This window comes from Labeo rohita, chromosome 7, assembly GCF_022985175.1.
Source record: "Labeo rohita strain BAU-BD-2019 chromosome 7, IGBB_LRoh.1.0, whole genome shotgun sequence".
Classification (NCBI taxonomy): Eukaryota; Metazoa; Chordata; class Actinopteri; order Cypriniformes; family Cyprinidae; genus Labeo; species Labeo rohita.
The window spans coordinates 24,870,848-24,894,605 of NC_066875.1; the positions used below are offsets into that span (position 1 = coordinate 24,870,848).

General features: G+C 36.4%; 1 protein-coding gene across 3 annotated transcripts in view; it reads right to left on the reverse strand.

The window, feature by feature from the left end:
- Positions 1–47: 47 nt before the first annotated feature.
- sorcs2 (sortilin-related VPS10 domain containing receptor 2) overlaps positions 48–23,758 on the reverse strand; it is a 205,584-nt gene continuing 181,873 nt past the window's right edge. Inside the window, exons 9-27 of one of the 3 annotated variants that reach the window (XM_051115694.1) lie at positions 22,803–22,982; positions 22,301–22,447; positions 19,567–19,669; positions 18,617–18,693; positions 18,129–18,220; positions 16,339–16,446; positions 15,154–15,274; positions 14,735–14,868; positions 14,445–14,573; positions 11,781–11,952; positions 11,450–11,636; positions 10,066–10,199; positions 9,482–9,605; positions 7,956–8,068; positions 7,740–7,862; positions 7,323–7,422; positions 5,516–5,618; positions 4,905–5,137; positions 48–2,863 (exon numbers count right to left, since the gene is read on the reverse strand). In XM_051115694.1, the coding sequence (XP_050971651.1) occupies positions 2,799–2,863; positions 4,905–5,137; positions 5,516–5,618; positions 7,323–7,422; positions 7,740–7,862; positions 7,956–8,068; positions 9,482–9,605; positions 10,066–10,199; positions 11,450–11,636; positions 11,781–11,952; positions 14,445–14,573; positions 14,735–14,868; positions 15,154–15,274; positions 16,339–16,446; positions 18,129–18,220; positions 18,617–18,693; positions 19,567–19,669; positions 22,301–22,447; positions 22,803–22,982 (2,445 nt within the window). In that variant the 3' untranslated portion in view covers positions 48–2,798. The remainder of the gene's footprint in view (positions 2,864–4,904; positions 5,138–5,515; positions 5,619–7,322; positions 7,423–7,739; positions 7,863–7,955; positions 8,069–9,481; positions 9,606–10,065; positions 10,200–11,449; positions 11,637–11,780; positions 11,953–14,444; positions 14,574–14,734; positions 14,869–15,153; positions 15,275–16,338; positions 16,447–18,128; positions 18,221–18,616; positions 18,694–19,566; positions 19,670–22,300; positions 22,448–22,802; positions 22,983–23,758) is intronic. The other 2 variants (XM_051115696.1, XM_051115695.1) reach the window with 2 other exon arrangements.

The window sequence follows — 23,758 nt, forward strand, 5'->3', positions numbered from 1 at the left end:
ACATGACTCTTAAACTTAACGTACATTTTCGTAAACCTTAATCTGTGCTCTAAAAACTGACATATTGCATGCAAGGTCACCGTAAAATCTGTTTGCGGTGGTCAGCGGGGTACAGTTGAGACACAATGCATCATTTATGTTTATTGTTATTATATTTATCAGGTTATTGTTTGCATTTGATCTGTTTTATTATTGCTGTTTTCAACTGTTCAATGTTTTTTTTTCTTTTACTGTTTACTGTACTCAACTTTTCCACTGTTACTATTAAAATGAAACTGAACTGAAACTAATGTTTTACAAATTATCTACTTTTAACTAAACAAATAATTAAACAAAATACTCAATGGAAATAAAAACTTTTGAATTCTCATTTTTAAAGGTGTTTTACATTTGCAATGAATAGGCAGCTTTACAGCATTACGGATGGGTGTCTCAACTGTACTCGGGCACTGTTCCACCTGAAAAAAGCCTCTTGTGTTTATGAGCTAATTGTGGCAAATATGACCTACTTATGGATGGTAATAATTATTAATATTTTAGTAGACAAATAAAGGAAATGTCAAATGAAAAATCACTTTTCAGTCCCAAGTTTTGACGGCCTTGTCAATCAACTATCGTGGGAACGGCCTTGGTCTGTGTGATGTCATTGAGAATGGCCTGATTTGAAAAAGGGGATATTATTTTTAGGGATTAAATAAAAACCACTGGTTGGATTTTTCTCATTATAGAGTGGTTGTGTACATACACTGCCAACACACATTTATGTTCAAACAACATGTAAAAGTGAATTTTGCATCCGATGACCCCTTTAATTTGTGTTACGAAGATGAATGTGGTCTTGCGGGTTGGGAACGACACGAAGATGAGTTCATTTGTGGGTGAAATATCGCTTTAAGGCAATTTAGAAATACTAGTCAGGACATGTCAGAGAAAAAGAGGACGTATTGTCACTCTACTTCCCAAACTGATTCTCTCTCTCATGTAGTATGACGTTACATAAACAGTGTCTTTCTCAAAAGTGTGAAAATGTTCCCTGAACCCACCTGAACAACACTGTACAAGCCACGAACTTTGATTAGTGCAAGTGAGAGACCCTCATCCATTCACATCTATAAAACACTAGTGATTCCAACAGTGAGACAGACACCTTGATTCAAACAGCTGAACCCTTAAAATGTCAAATAAAAAACATCAGAATGCACACAAAGACACAGTGCACCACTTCTCACACAGTTCTTTAGTCGTGTGAGTGTAAATGTTATAGATAGTGTGAAATATTAAGAATATCCTTCAGTAAACAACGTTGAATAAAGACAAAGATGTAGAAGTGATCAAATCATGTCCATGTATAACTCCTGAATTCAAGAAAACCCAGTGCGAGGCATTTGGGAGAAAACAGTGCACATTTTGGTCTATTGAAAGTGTCATATTTAGGAGGGTCTATATACACGGTTCTATGTACACATTGTTATATATACAAGCCAAACGAAAGGGAACGTAACCGTGTCCTTCTACGCCTAATATAGGCTTTTACACACACTACACCTGACAGGTAGCTCATGCTCATCATCCTGTGTTGACTCCCTGTCAAGATCTAATGGCTGATGCTTGTGAGGAATCTTAAGTCCAATAAATAAATGAGCATAAGAATTTAGCTAGCTTTCATGGAGGATTTCGACATGATGAATGATGGGATTTGATTTGTTAGGGGATGTCGTTTTATTATGCATTAGAAGATGGACTATAATCTGAAAGATGAGAATTTGGCACTGTGGTTCTTGGAGAAAACAGACAGGAATAAGGCTCAAGGACTAAAGAGCCAGCATCTCGTCCCATGCCTTAAAAATTTAAACAATGGTTCTGATAATTGGTGCAAGTTTTCCAGGAAAACGGTTTTAGCTGTGCTGATTTTGCAGTAGCTTTTTGAAATTATGTGCTTGTTCCAAAAGCAGACCACGTTTGTTTGCATTTCTTGGGGCAGCGTAATCGATGTTAATACATTTTACATCATCATCACCATTACTAATTGCGCCATAGATATTAATAGCGGAATGGGAAAAGCAAAACGTTGTCACTGACATGTTGCAGCATCAGACAGACAAAACTTATTTGACTTTACTGCATAGCGTAATCATGAAACAGGGCAAAAGAAGAGATTTTGTTATTGATTAAAGCAAGAGATGTGTTATTGCATATGAAAATTGATGGGTTCAACTAAAATGTTTTTTTTTACAATACAAAAAAGAAGGGTGACAGGATATCTTAAGTGTTTTCCCTTTGGCTATATCTAACAAACATTGCTTCCCCTGAATGAAATGTGTATCACGTCCTGCATTGCACCACAACTTTACTCACCTATCCGTCTAGTCTGAGTTTTACAGTGACCACAAGAAAGACAAAACACAGGAGAGGCACAAAACAAACTGAAGATGGAAAATAAAGCATTTGTCAATGAGTTTCTCCCTGGGAATTAGTAAGTGGGGCTGATTTCATGCTCCTCTCATAAGAGCAATAATAAAAAGAAAGGTGGACAGGGTTGAGACAGACGAGAAAATGTATGTGTGCATATGTGATCAGCAGTGAAGCCGGGGAACCGCTGCAGAGGGGTACAAAATCCACCTTCTGGAATGAGGGAACGGAGGCTGGAAAAGACAGAGAGAAGATAGAGAGAGGAGGAGAGGGTTTGGTGCAGGTGTGTCTCTGATCTCTCTCCTGTAAGGGTGTCTGAAGGGTCAGATCTGGAGAGAGGAGGAAGGCATAGTCTATTGTGCTCATCGCTGGCACCTTCACATTGGTCATCAGCTGGTCAGGTAACTGTGCAGCTCCCTTGAATTTATGCTCAACACCACCCCTGAGTGGTTGCCTGGCAACAAGAAAAGCAGAAGGTGAAAAAATGCTCTTCATCACTCAAGGTTGTTGCACTGAAGAAAATGAAGACATTTTATAACAAAGCCTATAGAATGTTCTCGATTCAGTTTTATATTGTTTTTTTTTTAGTTGTTGACATTTTAACCAGCTCATAAAGTAATGATAAAAAAATAAATAGTAAGTGTAACAACTAAAAAAATGCATATTATTAATATTAAATTATTAATAGTTTTATGTGCTTTTGACCCAATCAAAAATGATAAGACTTTAAAATGAGGTTACATTTCTTAACATTAGTTAATGCATTAACAATTGTGAATTAACAAAAATAATTTTACAGCATTATTATTCTTGGGTAATATGAAAGCCTGTTTCCGCCACTGAATAATTTTTTTTAAAAAGGTAATTGTGACTTTTTATCTCACAATTCAGACTTTTTTTCTCACAATTGCAAGTTTACATCAGAATTGCGTGAAAAACTTGCAATTCTGACTTCTTTTATCAAATGTGATATGAACTCACAATTCTGACTTGTTATATATTCTGAATTGTGATATAAACTCAGAATTGCGAGAAATAAAGTCAGAATTACGGAATAAAAACTTGGGAACATATCTCTTTTTTTCCTCCTCAAAATTAGACTTTATAACTCAATTGTGAGTTTATATCAAAAATTCTGAGAAAAAGGTCTCGCAATTCTGACTTTAGAATTACACAATTACGAGTTTGTATCATGCAAATCTGAGAAAAAAAGTCAGAATTGCAAGTTACAAACTCGCATTTGCAGAAAAAATGTCAGAATTGTGAGTTATTTCATAATTCTGACTTTATTTCTCACAATTGTGAGTTTATAGCATGCAATTCTGAGAAGAAAAGTCAGAATTGTTAGTTTTTATTGCAATTCTGACTTTATAACTCACAATTAGGAGTTCATATCAAGTAATTCCGAGAAAAAAAGTCCAATTTGCAAGTTACAAACTTGCACTTGTGAGAAAAGTCTGAATTGTGAGTTTTTATCTCATAATTCTGACTTTACTTCTTGCAGTTATGAGTTTATATCATGCAATTCTAAGTAAGAATTGTGAGACATATACTGTAATTATAATTTACAATCACAAGTTTGTATCACGCAAATCAGAGAAAAAAGTCAGAATTGTGAGTTATAAACTCACATTTGCAAAGAAAAATGTCAGAATTGTGAGTTATCTCGTTTGTGAGTAAGTCTCGTTTTATTTTGTAATTCTGACTTTTTCTCACAACTGAGTCTATATCACGCAATTCTGAGAAAAAAGTCAGAATTGTGAGACAAACTGACATAAACTGACTTTATAAATCAGTTGGGAGTTTATATCACGCAATTCTGAGAAAATTGTGAGAAAAAAGTCAGAATTGCGAGAAAAAGTCGCAATAGCCTTTTTACATTTTTTATTCAGTGGCAGAAATGGGCTTCAATAAAGCAACTTTAATTTCTACATAAAAAAAATCAACATAAATACAATATTTTAAACTTTACGTTTAACGTTAAAATATTATGAATGAACATGAGTCAACAATTAGCAAGAACATTTTTTATGAAGGAACATTAACCTTTTTAAATTACAAAATAGTATAAAAGTATAGTTCATTGTTAGTTCATGACACAAATTGAAGCTTGTTGTTAAGTGTTACCCAAAAAATCTGCTACACTTTAGTTTAGGGACCAATTCTCACTATTAACTAGTTGCTTATTAGCATGCGCTACCATATTGACTGTTTATTTGTACTTATAAAGCACATATTAATGTGTTATATTTTAGATTCTTCCTTAATCATACCCCACACTTAAACTACCTTAAATAACTCCCTTTTTAACTAAATAATAAGCAGCAAATTAGGAGTTTATTGAGGCAAAAATCATAGTTAACAGCTAATTAATAGCAAGAATTGGTCTCCATTAATGAATTAGTAGTAAACTGATGTTAGAGTGACTGATCATAACTTTTTGTATTCTGGTTAGTAATGACTGGTTAGTCTAGGGTAACTGAATTTGCTTCTACCTCCGGCGTTACCTAGTGTCTGCGAGTCCAGGTCATCATCAATGAACTCCTCGCCTTGAATGATATTCTGCGTGTCCTCACTGTGATTGACAGGGCTGGTCATTTCCTGCTCCTTCTCATTGTGCATCTGGGCGTAGACGTTTCGTCCCGGCAATTTTCTGAAACGCAGCCAGGGACGCGTTAGGCTGCTCTCCTCTGGCCTCAGCAAGGAACCATGGTTTTTGTAGTTTTTCCTGTCACAGTTTTGTAGTTCATGTTCTGTTATATAATCTGGCTGTCACTTAGACATTTGGGGACTGAACATGCATTCTTCAGTGATGGGGTATGACGGGATAGTGAATATCAAGAGCATTATCAAAAGATTATAGTTTTTCTAAGGAAATCTGTGGTTCCTGCATACATGTGTGTACCATGCAGTTTAGTGATGGGCAGCAAGACAACATGGGTGTGCATGTTAGCCTACTCATTTGGAAATAGGTTGAGTGATTAAAATGCTTTTTGTTTCCTAATAACCCACCCAGGAATGACAGGGAAGTTTTCAAATTACATTAAACATTGCAGCATTAATAGAATAAAACCTGAAAACCAAAACCATGAAAAAGAGGACAAACCTTTTAAACTTGAAGAGTATGAATGCTGCAGCAGAGATCAGACTGATGAGGAGAAATACAGCTAAAGCCCAAACACCTGGACCTGCTGCAGCCAAATGAGAACCTGCAGAAGAGGAACATCTCTGATCATCACAGTTTAATAGTTCCTTTATCGTAACTGGTTGCAAACATTTGCAATACATTTCATAAAAACTTTGATTCTGCTAACCTGTATTTCACTAGCACCTGAAATGCCAAAGGAATTAAAGGGATAGTTTACGCTTGATGAGATTAATTTTCATTTTGAGTGAACTCTTTAACCATCACCTGGCTCTAATGAGAACTATTTATAAACTTAAACAAACAAAACAAATTCAAACCAGAACCAAAATCACACAAATCACACACAATGTACACACCTTGTGTGGATGAAGGTATTTGTGTGGCTGTGACACAAACAACAGTGAAAAATAAAACTTTCACTAACTTAAAAATGACTAAAAGATGAACTAAAAATAAAAACAAATGATGCTTAAAAGAAAGTTCACAATAAAGAAAACTCAAACATGCATGTGTTATTCAAAGGGCACTGTGACTGACAGCTCAAAACTCAAACAGAAATGCAAGCATACATATGAGGAGTACATGAAGTCAACTCTACGTTACAACTAGATCAGAAAACAAAACAGAAACAAGACATTATTGCATTATTTCCCCCATTTCATTTCTAACACTCTACAAGCAGATCAATATACTTAGGATTAGTTCACTTCCAGAATAAAAGTTTCCTGATAATTTACTCACCCCTGTGTCATCCAAAATGTCCATGTCTTTCTTTCTTCAGTCAAAAAGAAATTAAGTTTTTGAGGAAAACATTCCAGGATTTTTCTCCATATAGTGGACTTCAATGGAGACCAACGAGTTGAAGGTCCAAACCGCAGTTTCAATGCAGCTTCAAACATGATTCCAGCTGAAGAATAAGGGTCTTATCTAGCAAAACGATTGGTCATCTTCTAAATAAAAACACTAAATTACAAATTTATATAGTTTTTAACCACAAATGCGCATCTTCATCGGTTTAAAAAGGTAGGGTAGGGGCGAAAACTCCATCTCATTTTCTCCTTCAACTTCAATATCGTCTGACATCAATTTTGTAAAGGCTGTTTGACTTTCTTTGCACGTTTTTCTTTGTAAACACTGGGTTGGTATTTCCGCCTATGTCACATATGCGTGATTATATAATGCAGAGCTGGTGCAAGATAAGCATTTGTGGTTAAGAAGTATATAAATTTTACATTTTTAAAGAATATGTCCGAACATTTTACTAGATATGACCCTCCCTCATGACCCATTCCTCTGGTATTGTTGGGATCGTGTAGAGCCCTTTGAAGCTGCATTGAAACTGCAGTTTGGACCTTCAACCCACTGATCCCCATTTAAGTCCACTATATGAAGAAAAATCCGGGAATGTTTTCCTCAAAAACCTTACTTTCTTTTCGACTGAAGACAGAAAGACATGGATGTCTTGGATGACATGGGGGTGAGTAAATTATCAGGAAATTTTATTGTGGAAGTGAACTAACCCTGTAAAGAGCAAAGATGACACTTCTAAAAGCAACAGGTAAAAGTGACGCACCAGTCTCTGTTGTGCTGGCAGACATGTCACTAGTGATAGGTCCTTTGAAATACATTGGTTATGTTTTAGTAATTATTGATGAAGGGCTTGCTGTAATACTATAATTGTTCAGTGACTCACTGACATACTTTCTAGATGAACATGTACTTGTGTTTGTCTGTCAGGTGGTGGAAACTGTTTGATTTTGCTCACCTCTATCTGAGTCTGCCAGAGTCACTAGTACTCTTAACCCTCCTCTCACAATGAAGCTCACATTGTTCTCACTCAGAACCTGCTTTATGGTGGGAACACGCTACGCAGATAAAGAACACACACAAAGATAACAGTTAAATACTAACAAATAACACTTTAAAATATTCTTATATATATTCTTATAGTTATAATATATGCTATATTATTACTATTTGTTTCATTGTGCCTTAGCAATCAAGAAATTAATTTCCTGACTCCTCCATTTACTGTGTATAATGTTTATTTCTGATGCAAATCTCGATGGTCTAACAAGTTGTTTGTGGATGTCTACATTTTAGGTCACCATATCAATAATTTTACTATGTATCTATTTTCATTCAGGTTTCTTCATCATCCTTGGCAACATGACACATCTACCTTATCCACAAACACACTCCTCTTCACTGGTGTGCTCTCTTGAGGAAGAACATACAGGTCTGCAGTAGTGGGAAGACCAGGTTTTACCGTGGTAACCAAAGAGTCCTGAGGAACCCCTGTGAGCTGTTAGACAAAGAGTGCGACATGATGAGGAAAATGTTGTTTTGCATAATAAAACGAACACAGCTCTAATGGTGTGTGTGTGTTTGTGATTACCTTAGCAAGAATCTTGGTTATGACTTGTCCAACATCTTGTCTCCATTCAGGGATGTTTGGGTTAAAACGATCCAAATTACGACTGAAACTCAATGGGATGACCTGGAAATGATCTGAAGAGAGACACTGTATTATCAACAAGGTATTATGAACATATTCTTGCTACTTCTGTAACTATAGTAAAGAATGGTTTAGAATGACATGAAGGAGATTAATTACAGTAAACCAGACAGACTATATAAATTTCAAATGACATGACAAAGACTCGTATGGCCAACTCAAAAGGTGTGATCTCAAAATAAAGAACTGAAAGTTTTTTTTTCTACCGAAATTCAAATTGTCGTCCAACATAAGTTGTTTAATAACATAACCGACAGGTTTGCTTTTAGCTTGAGGACAAACAATATGAAACAGTGAAGTGAGACTGTGCACAACAGTTCTTCATTTTGCATTCAAGCTGAACATTGTCTCTGAGGGAGACTGTCATTTCTGCTTTCCAAGCATGACCTCATCCCTATCACACCACACTCATAAATATTCAATCCAGCCCTGGAATCACATGAATATTTCAGTTCTATTTAACGCTGTCATTACAAGAAAGAAATAGGGTTAGTCCTCAAGGCTTTTTTTTTTTAAATGTAACATTTTAAATGTAACACAGATCAAGAAATGTAACCGATTGTGGCATTAGTTCCCAATCTTTTTGAAACTCTTTCGAATTGACAGTGTTCCTCTAAATGGTGTTTAATTATATACGATCTGTGGTAGTCACAAGGCCCAGATTATTCATGCAGTACATGCAGGGACCTAAAAACCATTACACACTGGCTTACTGATGCACAGAGCAATTCAACACCACTTGCAAACATAAAAATAAAAATAAAACTGGATACAGAAAAATAAATGCTTTTTAAAAATATATTTAATTGAAATAATAGATCTTTTTGTGCTTCTCCTTAATATGCTGTATTTAAAGTATTTGTATTTGTCCTTTTTGGAGCTTGGCATCTCCATTTGTGGAATGGAGTGTAAACATTCTTCTGTTATATTTTGCAAAAAACTGGGCCGCATGGGATTGGAAGGGTGAGGAAATGATTACAGTTTTTATTTTTTTAGGTGAATTGGCTGCTAGCTTTTTTTTAACACAGCCCTTACATGGACATACCCAAAATAAAATAGTTGCTGTTAATAAAACCTGGTATTTTTTGAAAGAAGACAGTTTTCAGGATAATAACTCTTTCAATTTGAGTTTTATATATATTCAAACTGGTGAAATTCACCAAAGATATCTTATTTTTGTAAAACAGTTGGATTATTATATTATATTGTAGAATAGAATAGAACCTAACCCTAACAGCATTTTGAAAGATACTAAAATTACAGAATTTGGCTGTATATACGTAACTATAATTCACGATTTCTATGTATTTGTATAGCAGCAGGCCGGCCCACAGGAAAAACTCCCGGTGCTCAGATGGCATGTCCACACCTGATGCCATACACCATCAAGGGCTGATTTATCTTACCATAGACAATGACAGTTTTGCTGTCCTGTACCATGGATCGACCATTAGAAGCCTGAACCGTCACAGGAACCTCCCCCTCCTCAGAGAACATTGTAATCAGGCTATTCTCCAGGGTCAGCTTTGGCTGTCGAGGGGAAAAACACATCATATACCACCTGAACCTTTAAGCATAAGCATCTCAAATTAATTCCAGGTCAGTTTTTTCGATATTCATACATGAATGAGACTATACACATTATACGGACTTATTAAACATTAATCTTAAAATTTCTCATTACAATTCCACATATGTATGCACATCATCTTAAATGCAAAGTTTCAATGCCAATGACTTTATTATTTATTACATGTCATTGTTTTCTACAGAAAAAATTCACAGGAGTGCTACATGGCTACACTATTTTAGTACTATTTTAATACTACTCGCACCAAACACCTAAAATACACACCTAATATAAAACAGAAAAACACAAATGATTCTTAAATATGAGTACTGGGTCAGAAAATGAGCTTCTGCAATAGTAATTATTTATGTAAGTCCCCTAAAAATCATGTATTATGAGTTATTAATTACCACTGAGTACCTGAAGGTTATCTCCGATCCACCAGTAAAACACGGTAAGGTTTGCCTCAGCGGGGAGCACTATAGCTGTGAGATTTACTTCTTGATTTCTGCCAGCAATTGGGACCACCTCCAGATGAACATCTTGTAGAGGAGCTAGAGAGAAAGTGGGATCATAATAGAAAAATAGACAAATTGAGAGTTGTGAAAAAAATGAGTTAAAGGTATAGTTCACCTGAAAATTAATTTTGTCATTAACTACTCACCTTCATGTCATTCCAAACCTTTAAGACCTTCATTCATCTTCGGACCACAAATTAAGATATTTTTGATGAAATCTAAGCGCTTTCTGACTCTGCATAGACAGCAATGCAACTACCACGTTCAAGGACATAGCTAAAATAGTCAATGTGACATAAGTGGTTCAATCTTAACTGCAATATGCAAAGAAAACAAACATAATGACTTTATTCAACAATTTCTTTTCTTCTATGTCAGTCTTCAAAGTGCGTTCACGAAAGTACCACACGTGTTGAACGTGGTAGTTACGTTGCTGTCTATGCAGGGTCAGAAAGCTCTCAGGTTTTTCTATCAAAAACATCCTAATTTGTGTTCAGAAGATGAACGAAGGTCTTAAATTTGGAATGACATGAGGGTGAGAAATTAAAATTTTGTCATCAAAAAATGAAAAGTCTTCAGGTTTGGAATGGAATTAATGGTGAGTAATAGGGTGAGTAATTAATGACAGAAATTTCTTTTTTGGGTGAAGTATCCCTTTAAGCCTATGAGATAAAATGGCATATATGTGACCCTGGACCGCAAAACCAGTCATAAGGGTCAATTTTTAAAAACTAAATAATAAATAAGCATTCCACTGATGTATGGTTTGTTATGATAGAACAATATTTGGCCGAGATACAACTATTTGAATATATGGAATCTGAGGGTGCAAAAAAATCAAAATATGGAGAAAATCACCTTTAAAGTTGTCCAAATTAAGCTCTTACTAATGCATATTACTAAACAAAAAGTTCTTATATATTTACAGTAGGAATTTTACAAAATATCTTCATGAAACATGATCTTTTCTTAATTTCCTAATGATTTTTGGCATAAAAGAAGAATTAACCCATACAATGTATTTTTGGCTATTGCTACAAATATACCCCAGCGACATAAGACTGGTTTTGTGATCCAGGTTCACATATAGTGTGCAGAATGTGTACAACTTCCATCAATATTCAGTAAAATCAGAGCTTTCTTTGTGCAGATTTCACAAGGTCCTGAGTTATCATTCAGAGTTCAGATTCAGCATTATAGATCATACTAATCATTATGTTTCAAAATTTTATGCAGAGGACTTTGAACTCATGTTACTCTCATTCATTTCTAAAGACTTTACTGACCTGTGACCTGGATGTAAAGTGTGGCTTGGTCGTGTCCAGCTGAGTTTTCAGCTTTCACATTCACACGGTAAACACCTGGCTTCTCATAACGGTGCTGAATGGGTTCATCTGTGACAGTCAGGTTTTCATATATAGCCCTGACGCCGTCCATTAAATCAACCTGATATCTGGTGCTGGTGGTGTCCCCCTGAGAAGGGAAGTACAATTAAACAAAATTTAAAGATGCCTATAAATTAGTGGAACATTCTTCTTTGCCTATATTTTCTATTCAACGTTTTCTTACATTTTAGCATTCAATATAAAAGCTGTATAAATAATCCATGCACTTCACCTGTTCCTGATGGACTATAAAGGTGATATCATCACCAGGTGCCACAGCCAGCATCTGTCCTTTGATGCCCAGCTGCAGACCTCTAGGGGGCAGCAGAGGGCAGGAATGCTGCTTTGCACTCTGTTCTTTATTCAAGCCACCCTCACATACATTAGCGATGACCTTCCGGTAACTACAGCAAGACAACACAAGACATGTTAGCCTGGACTTGTTTTTATTTGCCTCAAACTGGAAAATCCATGCAATGTGTGGTGGGTTTAAACTGTTAGTTATAACGGAGAGTTGTGGAAAAGATGCATTTCAACCTTTAATACCTAATGATTTGCTTCAAGAAGCGGATAAAACATCTATTTAATGTGTCCAGAAATGTGTGGTCTCAGAAAAACTGATAAACAAGCAACTTTTTTGTCAGCTGAGGTTTTTGCTGAATGAAGGTTACTTAAGAGCTAAAGCTCAGCATGGCCTTGATGCACACAAATGTTTTGAATCATATCTTGGAAGCAATGAAATCTGATCTGTTTGTTAAATCTAGTCAATCCTGTATAAAAGTCTATCTGCTTTGTTTGCAAAAGCAATGGTGTCAGTGAGAGTATTGTCAGTGTGGAAACAAAGGAAGGAAAACTGAAAATTTTGCCTCGGCTCAAGTCCATCACAGTGTTCATGAAACATGAGACAACATAAGGAACACAATCATGCATTGGACATAAAAGTGAACATGAGTCTTCATTTTCTCCTGACATCAGAGCCACTGAGGACGCAGTGGATCTGTTCTGTTTTTGATGGTAACACACCACCAAATACACAAAAAATGGAAGAGAGAGGCAGAGTGAACAGTAGCTCATTAGCATTTAAAGAAACATTCACCGAAACAGGTCGTTATGATCAGAGCTGTTTTTAACAAGGTAAGGTGTTGTTTTACACAACCATTGAGGAATTTTAATCAAAGAATGTTTCATGAAGACCCTAAAGAATCATACCAACTTGTGGAAAATGGGCGTCTGATGTTCCCTTTAAGTCTGACGTGATATGTCTTTATTTTCTCCAAATGAGACCCAAAGAAGCCAAAAGCAAACAACAAAGAGTGCTATATACAATAGTAGGGTATAATGGGGTTAAAGGTGCCCCGGGCGTAGCACTTTCCAAAACATCCGCTTTTCAACATAGACATGCAAAATTGTCTGATCCTTGACGTGATCGCAGCCAGCAGTGCAAATTCGATTCTATGTTTACTTAATCTAATATTTGATGTTTTAAAAATGTTGTAGATTTAAGTAGCTAATGAGAATCATTAAAATTATTCAATATATCTTGAGACAAAGGCCTTCTTAATGATTTGCTGTTTAAGATAATTAAAACAGCAGTTTTAAATAACAAAAGAGTATGTAAAAGTATGGTATTTGGGGTAAAAAGCGCCCCTGTTGTTGGGGCTAAAAGGCACAATAATTAACATGATAATTAATAGAAGACTGACTTTTTCCATTTGTGACATGACATTGTTAGATTCAGATGGTAAATATCATATATTATGTTGGGTGTCCATCTTAGATATAATCACCATGTTTAGAATAAAACCATCATATTTAAAAACACGCTATTAATCATATCATGTAATAAAATATCATTTGTTGTTACTACTGTAAATCTATATTAAATTATTATGGGTTTTCCTTCAATGCCTTCAGAATCTTTACATTTTAAAATTATTTTGTTTCTGTATTTTAAAATATATGTTTTATATTAACATATTTTAATGAGAGTATATTTATTGAACAAGTATGAACTTATACATTATAAAAAAAAAAACATTATTTTAGCTACAGTATTTGTATCAATACTGTGTGCCTTTTACCCTGTGTGTGGGGTAAAAGGTCCCCCTTGTCACCTTATACATTTATGAGATTTTTAAACAAAATAAACGACTTGTATGATTTATTTTCACACAAAATCTGTTGCTCCATAAATGTTCAATAGAAACATATGTATTTTTCTGCAGTCATACACTTTTGGCACAGTGAAAAGCACATTTTTTTTCCTAAGGGGTGCCTTCAGCCCCGTTGTACCCTACTACCGAAAAATCATGATCCTAACCTTTCTCTCAATAGTGGAATTTCAACTGGCCAGACAGTGATTCATCTTTTTTGAATCGTTAAAATATCGGTGTCTGAGTCACTGTAAGCCTGGAGACTATAATAGTGCATACCATGAAAAACCTAACTATATCCGTGTTATAAATGAATAGTGCTCATAAACGGATGTTAAGAGAGCACTCTCACTTGACACGGAGTGAACGTTTGTTTCCATCACACAAGTGGATATGGGATAAAATGAGTGTATTTGGACACAGCTACAGGTAATAATTGTGCACTATGTGATGTATGAATGATGAAAATAGTATTTGAAATCTTATCTGACAATTCAGACACATTTCAAAAGAAGATCTGTTTTTAAAAGACATGTGGCCATGGTACTGATTTTATCTGCCTCTCTGAACAAAGCTTGTGCGTTCAGCTAAAGTGTCTATGATATGCATGAGTGGGTGTTTTCGGTAGTGGCATTTACTGTGCTTGTTCAGTGTAAAAACTGACACATTTAACAAGTGTGGAGATTATGCACTGCATTTCCTTGTGCATTTCCAATGTTCAGCAGTGTGTGTGAGTATATTACCCTGTGCTGGACTTGTAGCTGTGTCCTAAGTGGCAGTTTTCAGGTGGAGCATCAGGATCATGCCAGAAGTCAGGATAACAGCGATCCCCCTCTAACCTGAGGCTGGGAGCGCGCTCAAAGCCGTAGTCACTGAGAACACACAGAGAGACGTAAGGCTCTATTTTTAGCCGCAGATCTAATTCACAATGCACTGCACTTGGGTGTAAAAGTGAAGTAAATAATATCTGTTACAGCAGAGGCATCTGTGCATAATTGCAATTGTCTTGAAAGGTTATCTCTCCGTTTCGTACCAGGCAAAGTCTTTCTCTGTGCACTGGCATGGTTTAGCTGTTAAAGCTGATGTATAGCTCTTCCCTTTAATGCAGAATGATGACTCTTTCCTCCTCCTGTACATTCGTTCCTGGCCCATGATGCATTTTTCTCCCTGTAGGAGAAAACATGTCATGAGTCTCTCGTTGAAAAGTAAATTGATTCACAACCTAATTGAGCATGTATTTCCATAACAGAGGAGTTGAAATTTATTGCTGAAAATCTTTTTGCTGAAGTAAGTATGGCTGTTTATCTTTATTATTTTACTTTATATCTTCTTTCTTATTTCTTCTCATAAGTTTAAATAAGCTGTACAGCACTTTGGTTCAACCTCTATTGTTTGTGAATATGCTGTAACTTTACTGCTGAGTAGGAGGTCAGAATATCAGCCTGATATTACCTGTAGGTCAGTGAGTTTCCAGGAGTCATAATCAGCTTCTGTGCACTGTCTGGGAAACGACTGTCGAAAATCCACCTTCACCAGCTCCCAGTCCGAACGGTAACTTATGTGGCCAAATACCCTGTCCACATCAGAAAACATAAATAAACATAAGCCTTCGCCTGTCCATTAATCCATCCCTCCATCCATAAACATCCGATTATCCCTCAAACTGCAAACGCTGAGACAAAAGCCATTCATCCCTTTCACCGAAAAGCAAGACTATTGGAGTGTAACCTTGACTTCGAGTCACAACACATTCTCTACCCAATTACGCATGTTGGGAACGGAGCAAACGAGTGGCCAGACACATGAACTCGCTTATCAGCAGTGTGTTACTAATGAGTGGGGGCCTCTTTAATTGAGCCCTTTGAATTTCACATTGCCTTCATCAAAAGGGCAGCCTCTTTATAAAACAGAAACCACCTGCTGTTTGGGGTCTATGGGAAGATGCTCTCTACTTAATCTCAAACAAAGCACTGTTTACCGCCACAAGGTGGAACCCTGTATCTGTGTTTTGTAGAATTCAGTGCACACGTGTCACGAACAATTAAAAATGCTTAGATCCTCTGGCATCTCATATCTGAGATAGGAAAATTTAACATTTTGTTTTGTAAGTATGGTCTGTATCCAATTTTATAAATGCACTTCCTTCAGTTGGACTAAAGGCCTGATAGCAAAATGCCTGTCTGAAGAAAACTACTTTTAATAACCATTTCAGGTTGAGATTATGCTCAAACAGCACAAACAAAATAACTGAAAGGAAAGCAAATTTATATTGTAGGAACCACAGAACAAAATATACATCACCTTAATCTTTCAAAAAAATGTGATTCTCTATTACTCCTAAATAATAAAACTGTCCTGAAAGTTCACTGAAAAATGAAGATCATTTAGTTATTTTCATAGCGTTCCAAAACTGTATGAACGTATCCATACAATCAAAGCCATTGGGGTCTAAGACAACATAGGTCTCTATTGATTTTCATTGTATGGAGAGAAAACACAGAAATAAGCACGTACATAAGAAAGCAAGTCATAAAAGTTTTGAAACAGCATGAGGGTGAGTAATGATCTTCATTTTTGGATGAATTATCCCTAGTGGACTAGTAACTCCTGTTCAACTTTTAGAGGATTCATACTCACGTCATAACCAGTGTCTCATCTCCAGGTTCGCTCAGAAGTCCATCCACAAATACAGAAGTGCTGGTGAAGTTGTGGATGCTCCATGTTCGTCCTTCATCTATGCTGAATCTAAGACAAAATATTTGTTGTGATGTTGTTTTTTATATCCTACATCAAATGACCTATAAGCCTCTGGTCTCTGAAATTTGTATGTTAGTTAACCAAATGTGAAACTCTGCTTACACCAGCGTCCAAAATTAACGAGGGCAAAATGGCACAAAAATGACTTAAAATGCCCCATAAATTTAAGACAAAGGGGCAAAATGCTCCTGTGTCATTAAACAATGTATTATGCCTGTTGCGATTAAAATGAAATGTGAAAATTATTGAAAAGTGAGTTATTATATGTGACCCGGGACCACAAAACCAGTCATAAGGGTCAGTTTTTCCAAATTGAGATTTATACATCATCTGAAAGCTCAATAAATAAGCTTTCCATTGATTGCTATAATAGAACAATGTTTGGCCGAGATACAACTATTTGAAAATCTGAAATCTGAGGGTGCAAAAAAATCAAAATATTAAGAAAATCACCTTTAAAGTTGTCCAAATAAAGTTCTTAACAATGCATTTTACTAATCAAAAATTACTTTTTGATATATTTACAGTAGGAATTTTGCAAAATATCTTCATGGAACTTGATCTTTACTTAATATCCTAATGATTTTTGGCATAAAACAAAAATCAATCATTTTGACCCACATTTTTGGCTATTGCTACAAATAAACCCCAGCGACTTAAGACTAAGCCTAAGGTTTTGTGGTCCAGGGTCACATACAACTTGTGCTAGACTAGGCTAACTTCTGACATGTTTGTCTGTGAATCCAGAATGTGATATTCCCAAAACGAAACAAAAACATTTTATATTTTCTATATCAATATTAGTAATCATTATTACAATATAAATAACAATCTACAATAATGATTTTTTTGTCATAATCTTGCAGCCCTATGAGCTCCTGTTTTTTACATGTATAATTTAGATACAATTTTAAACAGAATTGTCGTTGACAACAGTTTAAAATATTGATTCAAGCAATTGGGTAAAAGTAAGTATTTCACATTAAAGACAAAAAAAATTGACCATCTAAAATGAATTATATATGCAATATATCATACATTTCTCTCTTTATAAAAAATCTGAGCATACTGTTAGAGGAAAAATCATTATGCCTATGTTGATTTTTACAGTGTGAACATGAGAGTTTGTAGGCTACAAGCCAGCATAAGCACTACAAGCTCTTAGTCTTATCCTGACAGAAGCAATGTTTGTACTGCCAAGACTCAATGCTGATGAAAGGCTTCAAGGCTTATGTGAGAGTTGGTAATGATTTTCTCTTTGATCTTCATGGGTCTCCACTTTACACACATTTGTGAAGCAAGGTGAACTCTATGTCTAGTATGCGAATCACTTCATTTTATAAAGGTAAAGAGTTGTCTGAGTGCAAAGGAAGAGATTTAGATTGCTCTGGAACTCGGGGTGGTCTGAAGAGCCCTCCAAAGCCAAATGAGCTTCTTAAAGCACTCACTCAAAGGATTACCAGCACAATCAGGTCAGCAAAAGCCAGGGAGGGAAGTCTTGAATTTCTGTTTTTCATAGTAGTCTGACCCTGTTTACTACTCAGTTTCTCTTTTTGTAAGTTCTACTGTCAGTCTTTGTCATGTCAGCAACTGGGTACATTTGTGTTTTGTTGAGTTTTTGAGCTACAAATGATGTCCGGATATTACAATACAAAAAAAACAGATCTTACTTGAGTATTTTCAAAGGGATTGAGGTGTCCTTAATGGCCACAATGACACCACCATGATCCAGATAAAGAATGTGATGCTCTTCTTCAAAAACCTACAGTGAGCAAATGAAATCAACTCTTGAAGTTCATCTTCATAATTGTCATAATCAAGATTTAATGTCATTAGAAAAATAGAGCTGAGCAAATGAGAGGCAGCAACAATCTTGAAAATCATTGAAGGGACATTAATCAGAGAAATAAGTCTGCCACATGCTGAGCGGTGAAAGGGCAGCAAATGAGAGGGTGTCAAATGAAATCGGGCAGAATGGGAATGAGAGGAACAGAATTCATCGAGCAAACCGAACCAAGTCTGTTAGGAAAGGTGGGTGTTAAACACAAAGAGCAAACCTAAAGAGTCGTGACGAGTCACAGAAGCAGCTACAAATGAAGCATTTTCTGACACAGAGAAGTTCACAGATCATTAGTGTCTTTCCTGTGCTCGTTCTCACCTGTCTCCAGGTCTTGCCACAGTCTGAGGTGATGTACATCTCCTCTTTATATTCAACCAGCTGAGACCCAAGGTTACCTGAAGAGAAGATTCACACAGAGTATTCTCACAAAATTACAAAGAGGCAGAGAGCGTCTTTAATTTTCTTCTTTTTAACTTGAGGCGAAGCAGCAATTTCCTCACTTTGTTTAATTTTAAGAGAGAAGGAGGAGTAGACGTGAGGGAGTTGCGTATAAAAAGAACGAAACTGCGAAAAAACTGGAGGCTATTATGGATCAAAGGCTGAGAAATAGTCAGAGCTGAACATTTTACTGAGGAAGTGCACAATAATAGTAAGAGAAAGCAGGACTTTGATGGAAACTCAATGCTCACTGTCTGCGAGAACAAGCTGCAATGTGTTCAAAACCGGAGATTACTCAGGTATTTGTTAGTAAGTGAAATAAATCAAGAGTGAACAAGTCATTGTGACACCGTCTGTGAGTGTGTGTGTGTGTAACATGTCTGTAACCCTGAGGGAATAGACAGACTCGATGACCTTGTGAACTGGCAATAGCTCTAGCCTTGGATTCAAGAACATTAATGTATTGTCTTCCTCAATTCCCCATGAACCCTGTGGCAATAAAGAGCAAATATTTCATATATCTGTGCCTGCCTCCTTTTGTGCCTCAGTGTGGGCTCAATGGCAGTGCACAACGCTCACCAAAAAAAGAGAAAAGGTACATCACATTCATTTTTCTCCCCTAAAAATATTTCTTAACATTCCTTTCTTTGTTTGTGAAGAAATAGTCTGCTTTGAACACACTATCACAATTTCCCTAAGCATGCTGTAGTGCAGATTTAGATCTGGACTATAATTATTTCTTGTAATTGAAAAGTTGAGGAGTGCAGGTTTTTGGCTCCTCACCGCTATGGGAAAAATAGTGATGTGTAACAGTTGTCATGGAGACTGACCTGCACCCATGATGAGGCCTGGGGCAGAATCTTTAGTGTGGACCGTTCCAGACACGTACGGGTTGTCAGCCCATCGCAAGTGGAGATGGAGGTGACAGTCAGGCTAGAAAGAGGCGCAGAGACAAAAAAAAAAAAAAATATATATATATATATATATATATATTCTCTCTGACTTTGGCAATCATCAATTATTATCCAGTAGATGTACCAACAGTGTTTTACATAAGGTGTGCACTTAGTAGAAAATCGAGGCTCACTGACAAACACACAAAACCTTGCATTAACACACACAAATAACAGTCTAAGTTCTACAGTAAGCAGCCCATAATTTAAAACCACTTCACAAGTCATACTACATAATGTTCCGGATAAAAGATGGATCAGAGTATGAATATAAAGCGTATTTAAGGTGCCAAAAACCTCAACAGGGAGGCAATAAAAAAGGAGAAGAAATGGCAAGATGAGCAGTAAAAATGACAAAAAATGAGAGAGGCAAGAAGAGAGAGTGTTGATAAGTGAGGAGCAGAAAAGAACAATGAGAAAAAAGACATGTCAAATGAAGGGCTGAGAGATGAAGATGTGAGAAGCCTTGGCTAGACAGACAGGAAAGGAGAGAGAAGTCGATATATGTCTTTTCAACTTGTGATTTGTATCTTGTCTCATCTTGTTTCATGTTTGCCAGAAGCCATATTTGTGTCTTAATTAATGGCCAGCTACTGGTCACAGTATTTAAAACGGGCATTTATAATGATACATATCATCTCTAGCCATGTGTGTCTGTGTGGATTAATGACTCAGATCATTTTTTCTTTTTTGTGTCATGAGACAGCAGCAGAACCAGCGCCTGCTCTGCCCACCAACCCACAACTGCAAACAGCAGGAGATGAGTCAGATCGAAGGGTCAATGACTTCACGTCTGTGTCTGAGACAGTTGCGGTACAATCATCTTGAACAGGAATAAAGCAGAGTGTGGGCTGGATATATCTACAGATGTATAATGAAATAAAGTCACAATTTTAATGGTATATGCAATGAATTGAGGAGAACATTTCATCTTCACCATACATTTTAAATTTTATTCCTGAGAAGGCAAAGCTGAATTTTCAGCAGTCATTATTCCAGTATCACATGATCCTTCAGAAATCTTTATAACATGCTAATTTGCTTCCCAAAAAACATTTCTTATTGTTATCAATATTGAAAACAATTAATAGTTTAATAGTTAATAGTGCTTAATAGTTTTGTGGAAATGTTATACTTTTTTCAGGAATTTTTGATAAACATAAAGTTCAAAATAATGGCATTTGTAATAGAACCCTTTGGTAACAATGTAAGATTTGTTGAATAAACATATGAATAAAAAGCACTACATTGTCGAAGTGTCTGCCTTGTTGGCAGAGGCTATTTACACTTATTCCGCCCACTAATGTGTGTTTGGGCTAGACAACATAAAAGATGGCTGTTAAAGGGGTGGTTGATTGTGATTTCACTTTTTTACCTTTAGCTACTGTGTAATGTTGCTGTTTGAGCATAATCAATATCTGCAAAGTTACGACGCTGAAAGTTAAATGCAAACGTAGATATTGTCTTTTAAAATTTTGGCAGTTTAATGCCTACAAAAACGGTCCGTAGGGATTTCCGGGAGATGTGTGTGTCGCGTTTTTCAATGTTCTGCTGGGAAACAAAAATGCCATGATGCCAAGCCCCATTATTGAAGAAGAAAGTTGTCGCATTTACAACTGTGACGACGAGCGCTTATCAGGATCAACTGAACGCTGGATTTTCAACAGTATGTCACATATTAGAATCTTTAAAATGTGTCCAAGAGTTTTACAAACTAGGCTGACAGTCTAAACGAGCTTTATTATTATGGGAACATTTTCACACCTCTAAACATGACGTGACACAAAACTAAATGTGATTGGTTGATTTATCTGTCAGTCATATGTACTTTTAGGCAGGCTGTGGCCATTCAAAGCAGCCAAAGTTCCCAGACCTTCTGCCGTCACTCTAAAGGTCTGGTTACACGAGACTATTAAATATTAGGTAGGTAGTAATATGCGTAGCACTGTTTTTTTTAACGTGATCGACCCAAGTTCGAACCCACCTTTCGCCAAACATATCCTTCTCCTTTTTCACATCACATATCGCATCGGAGAGGCATTTATTTTCAATAAAAATAGGAAATAATCAAAAAGTGGAAATAAGGTGTTATAGAAGAGGTGGAATCCATTTAATAATTTTGATAAAAGTGATCATTTACACTATGTTATTAATGCATACTGTTCAATAATATACTACAATACTGAGGTGCAAATACCTGCCACAAGAGTATAAATAGCACAACTACTATATATTGCAAAGAAAATACTGCTATTTTTACATGATGTAAATAAAATCTATTGCTATTTTCACTAGTGTAAATAGCTTCTGTCGCTAAGAAAATTTGTGCTTAGTGTAAATAGTGTCTATTACTATTTGCACTTAGAGCCAATAGCTGCTGCCTTTAATTTTTTTTCTAAAAAATATCTTTCTAACGAACCAAACAAACCAAAATCAGTCATTATTCTGCTTAATTTTCATTGTCCCCAGAAAGGATTTTCTCAAACTCAGACCTATACAAATAAAATGGGTGTAAAAGCTAGACCAAAGTTAATGTAACACTGAGAGATAAACAGGACCATTTGAAAACTTGGAATGGAAGCTGGAATTAGCAATGAGCAGGCATATTTACCTGCTTGCAGCTGACAGGTTTGCCATTCATATCAGTTGTGGGAGGAGCCAACGGTTCCCAGTCTCTGCCTTTGTTGTAGGTGATGAGAGTCATAACTTTCCCATCTAATTTTTGATTGGCTAAGAATACGCCCTTGATGCCACGAACCTGAAACACACACACACACAACCACATGATGTTATATTCCTCAGTATCTCTCACATCCTGTAAAGAAGCCATAAAATTGTACTAGAAAGTCAAACTATTGCAAAGTCACACCTGTCACATAAACAGTCCAATGTGTTAGATCAAATTTGTTTCAGTAGCACAGGAACATCAGCTTTCTAGAATCACTCATTTATTTAAGCTCACCACTGGTGATAAATAATGAATGTGTGAAGGCAGAGTTGCAAGATCACAAGCAGTCACACCCCAATTTTTATGTGTTTTTGAAGGATGTGGTAGGATGTGAAGCCCACACTGCTTTGTTTTACACAGGCACTGTGTGGGTTTAAATGCTGACCTCTAGGATGTCGATGAGGACATTCTCTTCAGGCTGCTTTGTGCTGCGGACGTTCTCCAACACGATGGAGTAATAGACACCTTGTGGATCTGACTGGTAGAGGTTGTACGTGTCTGTCTGATACCACTCCTGCAGAGCCAAGAATACCTGATTCTCGTCTGTACTCACAATTTGCACATCCTGCAAAGAAAGACAAAAACCGGGAAAAGCAGAAAGATACCACACAAGGAGATTAGAACCTCACGTAAAGATAAAAGTGAAATAAATTCAATGCAAATGACAGTTTCAGTTTTCTCAGCAGGTACAAATAATTAACACCATGATTGCGTCTTTGTGTGAAGAAAGACATAAAAGCTGAAAGCTTTCACGTTTGCTTACAAAAGCCAACCACAAAAAAGTACTGCATATAAATCCACAGTGATTATATTTAGTTGCTTTGAAATGAAAAGTTTATTTTGAGCTTCTGCTGCTGCTGGAACATGAACTGTATAGGGACAGATTTAGATTTAGAAATGAAAGCATGAACAATTAATGAATCCTTCCTAAAATTAGCGCTTCTGGTTTGCCTTAAAATACAGAATCAACATTAAGCCCCTCAGTTTTGGTAGCTTAGCCGCATACAGGCGGGTGCTGTGGCAATGGCTGGGTCAGGACGGGGGAGTTTGTCACCATGTTGTTCTTCCCGATAAAGTGAAAGTGGGTCGCATTAATTTAGGCACAAAGATGAAGGGTACGAGCTCATGCCCCCAGCTGAATTCATTCATAAGAACTTAAGTGAAAAGCTAGCAAAGTCCCTGAAGCACTGAGTAGCTTTAATGTGCTTCAGAGACCAAATTCTAAGGCTATTTCGCACTTATGTCCCACTAACAGCAGTTTAGAAGCACTGAACCCCCTCTGTGAGAGGTCGGTTACACAACACCTGTTTGCTCTGAGAATTATAGGATGGAATAGGGAAG